General features: G+C 42.5%; 1 protein-coding gene across 1 annotated transcript; it reads left to right on the forward strand.

Moving 5' to 3' along the window:
- Positions 1-347: 347 nt before the first annotated feature.
- pex11b (peroxisomal biogenesis factor 11 beta) lies at positions 348-8,606 on the forward strand. The gene is made up of 4 exons (XM_058405341.1): positions 348-602; positions 4,473-4,588; positions 5,902-6,103; positions 6,855-8,606. Exons 1-4 carry the CDS (start codon positions 547-549, stop codon positions 7,237-7,239), a joined length of 759 nt encoding a protein of 252 aa, XP_058261324.1. The 5' UTR covers positions 348-546; the 3' UTR covers positions 7,240-8,606.
- Positions 8,607-9,160: the final 554 nt, after the last annotated feature.

Genomic DNA, 9,160 nt, shown 5'->3' on the forward strand with positions numbered 1-9,160 from the left:
TTTTTTGTTGCATAACCTTTTTCCTTCAATAAATGAAGTGATCATTTACATTTACATTAACTGTTTTGTATGAGGAGTTTAGTCCATTTAAATGTGACGAATATACAAAACCCAGAGCCAATTACGAAAAAGACAGGGGTGCCAATACATTTTCACAGCAGAGCCCCCCCCATTTTTCAATGATTCAAATTTTTATTATTTCCAGGTAGATTATTATAGACTGAAAAGCTATGTTTATATATGGAATTCTTTCTTTATTTTAACTGTTGGTTGTTGGTAGTTGTAGTTAATTGTAAAAAAAGATGATTTTTACATTATAGGCGCGCAAGAAACGAAACGACTTTGTTCCCCTGCGCTCGCCGTAATCCGGAAGTCAATGCGCAACAAAACCAGGTTGTTTACTGTATAATCATTGGAATATCAGCCGACTGCACGGATGAATTAGGAGTTTAAATGTTTTATTATCTTTAAACGTTCCTTGTTTGAGTTTGAAGTCTGAAAATCCGCGCACTTTAGCGAGTTTCGGTGAGTTAAGAGGCAGAGTTGATGGAGACGTGGGTGAGATTCAGCGCTCAGAGTCAGGCTAAAGAGCGAGTGTTCAGGTGAGGAACTGGGAGAAAACTGCACGACTTTTAACAACAAATAACTCACTTTACATCCAATATTCATCCAATATTCACCAAATATTTATCCAATATTCATCCAATATTCACCAAATATTTATCCAATATTTATCCAATATTCACCAAATATTCATTAAATCTCATACTGGACATGAGCGACCGTCCCAAAATGGGTATTAATTGCACTATACAGAGTACAGGTTATTGACCCTGGGGCTAGTGAAGTCTGTCCTGCACGGGCTTACAGAGGGTTTAATATCACGTGGGTTTAGTATCAGTTGGGTTTAATATCACGTGTGTTTAGTATCAGTTGGGTTTAATATCACGTGTGTTTAGTATCAGGTGGGTTTAGTATCAGGTGGGTTTAGTATCAGATGGGTTTAGTATCAGGTGGGTTTAGTATCAGGTGGGTTTAGTATCAGGTGGGTTTAGTATCAGGTGGGTTTAATATCATGTGGGTTTAGTATCAGGTGGGTTTAATATCAGATGGGTTTAGTATCAGGTGGGTTTAGTATCAGGTGGGTTTAATATCATGTGGGTTTAGTATCAGGTGGGTTTAATATCAGATGGGTTTAGTATCAGGTGGGTTTAGTATCAGGTGGGTTTAGTATCAGGTGGGTTTAGTATCATGTGGGTTTAGTATCAGATGGGTTTAGTATCAGGTGGGTTTAGTATCAGGTGGGTTTAGTATCAGGTGGGTTTAATATCAGGTGGGTTTAGTATCAGGTGGGTTTAGTATCAGGTGGGTTTAATATCAGATGGGTTTAGTATCAGGTGGGTTTAGTATCAGGTGGGTTTAATATCATGTGGGTTTAGTATCAGATGGGTTTAGTATCAGGTGGGTTTAATATCAGATGGGTTTAGTATCAGGTGGGTTTAGTATCAGTTGGGTTTAATATCACATGTGTTTAGTATCAGGTGGGTTTAGTATCAGTTGGGTTTAATATCAGATGGGTTTAGTATCAGGTGGGTTTAATATCAGATGGGTTTAGTATCAGGTGGGTTTAGTATCAGGTGGGTTTAATATCATGTGGGTTTAGTATCAGGTGGGTTTAGTATCAGGTGGGTTTAGTATCAGGTGGGTTTAGTATCAGGTGGGTTTAATATCATGTGGGTTTAGTATCAGATGGGTTTAGTATCAGGTGGGTTTAATATCAGATGGGTTTAGTATCAGGTGGGTTTAGTATCAGTTGGGTTTAATATCACATGTGTTTAGTATCAGGTGGGTTTAGTATCAGTTGGGTTTAGTATCAGGTGGGTTTAATATCATGTGGGTTTAGTATCAGGTGGGTTTAGTATCAGGTGGGTTTAGTATCAGGTGGGTTTAGTATCAGGTGGGTTTAATATCAGATGGGTTTAATATCATGTGGGTTTAGTATCAGGTGGGTTTAGTATCAGGTGGGTTTAGTATCATGTGGGTTTAGTATCAGGTGGGTTTAGTATCAGGTGGGTTTAATATCAGATGGGTTTAGTATCAGGTGGGTTTAATATCAGATGGGTTTAATATCAGATGGGTTTAGTATCAGGTGGGTTTAGTATCAGGTGGGTTTAGTATCAGATGGGTTTAGTATCAGGTGGGTTTAGTATCAGGTGGGTTTAATATCAGGTGGGTTTAGTATCAGGTGGGTTTAGTATCAGGTGGGTTTAATATCAGATGGGTTTAGTATCAGGTGGGTTTAGTATCAGTTGGGTTTAATATCACATGTGTTTAGTATCAGGTGGGTTTAGTATCAGGTGGGTGTAGTATCAGGTGGGTTTAATATCAGATGGGTTTAATATCATGTGGGTTTAGTATCAGGTGGGTTTAGTATCAGGTGGGTTTAATATCATGTGGGTTTAGTATCAGGTGGGTTTAGTATCAGGTGGGTTTAATATCAGATGGGTTTAGTATCAGGTGGGTTTAGTATCAGGTGGGTTTAGTATCAGGTGGGTTTAGTATCAGGTGGGTTTAATATCATGTGGGTTTAGTATCAGATGGGTTTAGTATCAGGTGGGTTTAGTATCAGTTGGGTTTAATATCACATGTGTTTAGTATCAGGTGGGTTTAGTATCAGGTGGGTTTAGTATCAGTTGGGTTTAATATCAGATGGGTTTAGTATCAGGTGGGTTTAATATCAGATGGGTTTAGTATCAGGTGGGTTTAGTATCAGGTGGGTTTAATATCATGTGGGTTTAGTATCAGGTGGGTTTAGTATCAGGTGGGTTTAGTATCAGGTGGGTTTAGTATTAGGTGGGTTTAATATCATGTGGGTTTAGTATCAGGTGGGTTTAGTATCAGGTGGGTTTAGTATCAGATGGGTTTAGTATCAGGTGGGTTTAGTATCAGGTGGGTTTAATATCATGTGGGTTTAGTATCAGATGGGTTTAGTATCAGGTGGGTTTAATATCAGATGGGTTTAGTATCAGGTGGGTTTAGTATCAGGTGGGTTTAGTATCAGTTGGGTTTAATATCAGATGTGTTTAGTATCAGGTGGGTTTAGTATCAGTTGGGTTTAATATCACGTGTTTAGTATCAGGTGGGTTTAGTATCAGGTGGGTTTAGTATCAGGTGGGTTTAGTATCAGGTGGGTTTAGTATCAGGTGGGTTTAGTATCAGATGGGTTTAGTATCAGGTGGGTTTAGTATCAGTTGGGTTTAATATCACATGTGTTTAGTATCAGGTGGGTTTAGTATCAGGTGGGTTTAGTATCAGGTGGGTTTAATATCAGTTGGGTTTAGTATCAGGTGGGTTTAATATCAGATGGGTTTAGTATCAGGTGGGTTTAGTATCAGGTGGGTTTAATATCATGTGGGTTTAGTATCAGGTGGGTTTAGTATCAGGTGGGTTTAATATCAGATGGGTTTAGTATCAGGTGGGTTTAGTATCAGGTGGGTTTAATATCATGTGGGTTTAGTATCATGTGGGTTTAGTATCAGGTGGGTTTAGTATCAGATGGGTTTAGTATCAGGTGGGTTTAGTATCAGGTGGGTTTAATATCATGTGGGTTTAGTATCAGATGGGTTTAGTATCAGGTGGGTTTAGTATCAGGTGGGTTTAATATCAGATGGGTTTAGTATCAGGTGGGTTTAGTATCAGGTGGGTTTAGTATCAGTTGGGTTTAATATCAGATGTGTTTAGTATCAGGTGGGTTTAGTATCAGTTGGGTTTAATATCACGTGTTTAGTATCAGGTGGGTTTAGTATCAGGTGGGTTTAGTATCAGGTGGGTTTAGTATCAGATGGGTTTAGTATCAGGTGGGTTTAGTATCAGGTGGGTTTAGTATCAGGTGGGTTTAGTATCAGGTGGGTTTAGTATCAGGTGGGTTTAATATCATGTGGGTTTAGTATCAGGTGGGTTTAGTATCAGGTGGGTTTAGTATCAGGTGGGTTTAGTATCAGATGGGTTTAGTATCAGATGGGTTTAGTATCAGGTGGGTTTAGTATCAGGTGGGTTTAGTATCAGGTGGGTTTAGTATCAGGTGGGTTTAATATCATGTGGGTTCAGTATCAGGTGGGTTTAGTATCAGGTGGGTTTAGTATCAGGTGGGTTTAGTATCAGGTGGGTTTAGTATCAGGTGTGTTAGAGCAGGAGAAACACTGAAATGTTCAGGACAGAGGGTTCAATGGTTCCCTTCAGTCTGTTGTATTAATGACCACATGGTCACAGTGCTTGGGGACAGTAAGAAAAGCACACTGGACAGACTGGAGCTCTGAAGCACGTTCTCCCAGTCCTGTAGAGCTCCCGGATTAACCTCCACTAACACGCTGGGTATTAGGGTACTGAATTACATGCTCAGGTGTGTGGTGTGTGTGTGTGTGTGTGTGTGTGTGTGGTGTGTGTGTGTGTGTGTGTGTGTGTGTTGTGTACAGGGCTGCACAGTATGCCTGCACACTGCTCGGATACACGCTGCAGAAAGGAGGAGCTGCAGCTCAACTTTTAACAACCATCAAGCAGCTGGAAGCTCATCTGAGTCTCAGCAGGAAACGTACGTCCCTCACGTCCTCACGTCTCTCATACTGAGACACTCGCATCTTCACATCTCTCATACTCAGACACTCACATCTTCACGTCTCTCATACTGAGACACTCGCATCTTCATGTCTCTCATACTCAGACACTCGCATCTTCACATCTCTCATACTCAGACACTCACATCTTCATGTCTCTCGTACTCAGACACTCACATCTTCACATCTCTCATACTCAGACACTCACATCTTCATGTCTCTCGTACTCAGACACTCACATCTTCATGTCTCTCATACTCAGACACTCGCATCTTCACATCTCTCATACTCAGACACTCGCATCTTCACATCTCTCATACTCAGACACTCGCATCTTCACATCTCTCATACTCAGACACTCACATCTTCATGTCTCTCGTACTCAGACACTCACATCTTCACGTCTCTCGTACTCAGATACTCACATCTTCACGTCTCTCGTACTCAGACACTCACATCTTCACGTCTCTCGTACTCAGACACTCACATCTTCACGTCTCTCGTACTCAGACGCTCACATCTTCACGTCTCTCGTACTCAGACGCTCACATCTTCACGTCTCTCGTACTCAGACGCTCACATCTTCACGTCTCTCGTACTCAGACGCTCACATCTTCACGTCTCTCGTACTCAGACGCTCACATCTTCACGTCTCTCGTACTCAGACGCTCACATCTTCACGTCTCTCGTACTCAGACGCTCACATCTTCACGTCTCTCGTACTCAGATACTCGCATCTTCACGTCTCTCGTACTCAGATACTCGCATCTTCACGTCTCTCGTACTCAGATACTCACATCTTCAAATACTCAGGTCCTCTCATACTCAGATACTCGCAGCCTCTCGTCCTCATCTCCTTTAACATTTCCCATTCAGGGAACAACTGCTTCAGATGTTAACTATATAACTAAAAACCAGGTCCACTTCCTTCATCACTTCTTTGAGAACATCCTTCCTGTTCTTCCTTCCATCCTTCTGAATTTTCTCTCTCTCTCTCTCTCTCTCTCTCTCTCTCTCTCCTAAAGTAACTAAAAAATGATTATTTTTTCCTTTCTTTCCCTCTAAAATTATTTCCAAATGTTTAAATTTGTGCACTGTTGTTTGTGTGTGTTTGTGACTGCAGTATAATAAGAGCTGATGATCACACTGTAGCATAAATCTGATGTTTTTAAACACGGTACTGTTCTCAGTCTCGCCCACAGTCATGGTGTTGTCTGTAACTGAGCTGTGTGTGTGTGTGTGTGTGTGTGTGTGTGTGTGTGTGTGTGTGTGTGTATTTCCGCGTGTTCAGTGATGCGGTTGGGAAACTCAGCCGAGTCTCTAGAAGCGGCCAAGCGAGCGGTTCATCTCTCCGACTGCGTGCTGCGGCTCTGCATCACCGTCTCCCACTTAAACAGAGCCATGTACTTCGCCTGCGACAACCTGCTGTGGGCCGGAAAGACGGGGCTGCTGCCTCGACTCGACCAGGACAAGTGGAGTCAGAGGTCATTCAGGTGACTTTGCTTTTCTTTTCGTCTTTCTTTTTCTTTTATTCCCCTATTTTTCCTTTAGTTTTATTCTCTCTCTCTCTCTCGCTCTCTCTCTTCCCATCTCTCCTCTCTTGCTTTTTCTCCCTCTCTCTCATTCTCCCCCCTTTCTTTAATCCTCTCTCCCTCTCCCTCCCAATCCCCCCCTCTCCCCCGATTTTTCACCCCCCCCCATTCTCCCCCTTCTCTCATCTCTCTCTCTCTCTCTCTCTCTCTCTCTCTCGCCCCCTCTCTCTCCCTATTTCTCTCTCTCTCTTTCTCTCTCTCTTTCCCCCTCCCTATCTCTCACTCTCTGTCTCTTTATCCCTCCCTATCTCTCTCACTCCCCCCATCTCTCTCTCTCTCTCTCTCTCTCTCCCCCTCCCTATCTCTCTCTTTCTCTCCCTCTCTCTCTTTCTCCCTCCCTATCTCTCTCTCTATCTCCCTCCCTATCTCTCTCTCTCTCTCTCCCCCTCCCTATCTCTCTCTCTCTCTCTCCCCCTCCCTATCTCTCTCTTTCTCTCCCTCTCTCTCCCTCCCTATCTCTCTCTCTCTCTCTCCCTCCCTATCTCTCTCTCTCTCTCTCTCTCTCCCCCTCAATATCTCTCTCTCTCTCTCCCCCTCAATATCTCTCTCTCTCTCTCTCCCCCTCCCTATCTCTCTCTTTCTCTCCCTCCCTATCTCTCTCTCTCTCTCTCTCCCCCTCCCTATCTCTCTCTCTCTCTCTCTCTCTCTTTAGATATTACTTGTTTGCGCTCATCTTGAACCTGACCCGTGACATGTATGAGATCTACGGTCTGATGGAGCGCGAGCGGCGCAACACTTCGGCCAAAGCTCATCTCTCGGGCGCTGTAGAGAACGGCCAGTCCCCCTCTGCCCCGTCCTCCTGCACGTCCGTATGCACAGCCAGGCTTCAGCAGCAGCTGCGTCTCCTCACTGCCGTCCTCCGCAGCAACCCTCCGCTCCTGCTGGACACGCTCAAGAACCTGTGCGATGTCTTCATCCCGCTGGACAAACTGGGCCTCTATCAAACCGGCCCGGGGTTCGTAGGGGCCTGTGGTCTCACCTCATCCGTTCTGTCCATCCTCACCGTCCTCTACCCCTGGCTCAAACTCAAACCCTAAACCAACCTGTCGCGTCACGTCCTGATCCAGCGCCGAGTCTGAACTGAGCTGCTGTGGGAAACAAACAGATTGACCAATCACCTCAGAGTCTACTGATGATGCAACAACTAACTGTGAGGGGAGATGGAGCGCAAAATGAGAAGCGTGTGTGTGTGTGTGTGTGTGTGTGTGTGTTTGCATTTGCTATACTATGACTTAAGCATGAACTGAAACTGATAGAATTACAAGGTTAACACTTATAAAAAAGAAGCGTTCACGTCTTGACACGTCACATAATTCCTAAACATCCCGTATTATTTTCTATAAATACCACACCGTTGAATTCTCCATTCTGATTGGTCAGAAGGCTGTGATTACCGTCCACTGTAACAGTTCTAATACGTTATTGTTGCTATAGTAACAGCATACACATGGACTCGTCAATGTAAACGGATTTGGAAACAATACATTTTTTGGAAATCTTGGAAGTTTTCCATCACAGATTATTATTATTATTATTATTATTATTATTATTTGTGGTAAAGTGGTGTGTAAGTGTGTCAGGATGGTAAGAGTAACTCCGCTGCATCACTGATTATTTTCTTACAACGCATTCCTACACTGACCACAGAGTAAATTAGTGCTGGTTTTTTTTAAATCAGAAAGATGTTGCTGGGTTTGGTCAGTGTCTCTACATCATCGGTTATCTGTGTATGATCTCTAAATCCTAAAAGCCAGAACACACGGTGTATTAGTTCACGTCTGAGGAGACGGTCGGTGTGAGAGTGACCGATTCAGTTGTGTAAAAATAAATAAATCATGATTACTGTAAACCAGGATAAAAGGTTTATATAGTGATATGAGTGTAATAGGCTTATGATGTATATTTTGTGTTTGTTTATTTGCTCGAGGTTCTTGTTTCCCCAAGCTGACATCTTTTATACATATGTACCACGGAAAGTTCAGTTCCCTAAACAGTTACTAAACCCTTCCCTACACTTATACAGTGGTGTTAAGTCACTCTACTGATTTTATTCTAACACGAACATACTGTCCGTCTGAAATAGACGAGGAGACGCACTGAGACTGTACTTTAACCCTGTTTTTTGATGTGCAACAGGTTACTGATTCATTCATCTTCGATTCATCAATCAGAGCCGACTCCCGAATCCTATCCGCTTCGATGGGGTGCGGCGTTCGGACACGTAAAGCTTTTATTTTAGTATGATGATAAACAAAAATAAATGTTAATGTAGATCTGATCCACTGTAATGGAATGTTTTGAGTTTCATCCTCTGATGAAATCTCACAAGCGTCTTATCGGCTTATGTTAAAAGGTTTTTAATCCTGAGTGAATAACAAAATAAAGACTTCTCTTGTTAGAGCTACTAGAGAGTTTGTTTCCATCATGTCTTGTCCTGTTACAGGGAGTCATGTTTGCAATAATAACACAGACACTCCTGACTCTTCTTAAATACGCCATTTAAGGGGAAAAAGGGGGCGGGGCTGAGCAATTATCTTCAGCTTGGGGCGTGGCTTTTCTCTCACAGCCTAAATGAGCGGAACTTGCCTGATATCGAGAAATTTGACTTTTATATATTTTTAGCTTTATTTACAGTTAATATAATCATTTAAAAGGGGGAAACTGAACTGTATGTTAAACTGAATAAATAAGGTGCTCTTTAACGCAGTGCGAAATTTATTTTATATTAATAAATAGTGCCATGCTAATTGCGCCACCTGCTGATAGCCGTGCTATCACTATGGCAACCGGTAGTAGGCTCGCATCCTCATGACTTCATAGAAAAGCGACTGGAGGTTTGCAGCGATAAAATCGCAGTGTAAGTGATTGTAGCTTTGTAGCTAATAAACAGTTTTATCAGGTTGTGAGTCTTCGAGCGTCAGTAACAACCCGAGTCACGGTAATTTATATCGAATAAGC

This window comes from Hemibagrus wyckioides, linkage group LG12, assembly GCF_019097595.1.
Source record: "Hemibagrus wyckioides isolate EC202008001 linkage group LG12, SWU_Hwy_1.0, whole genome shotgun sequence".
Classification (NCBI taxonomy): domain Eukaryota; kingdom Metazoa; phylum Chordata; class Actinopteri; order Siluriformes; family Bagridae; genus Hemibagrus; species Hemibagrus wyckioides.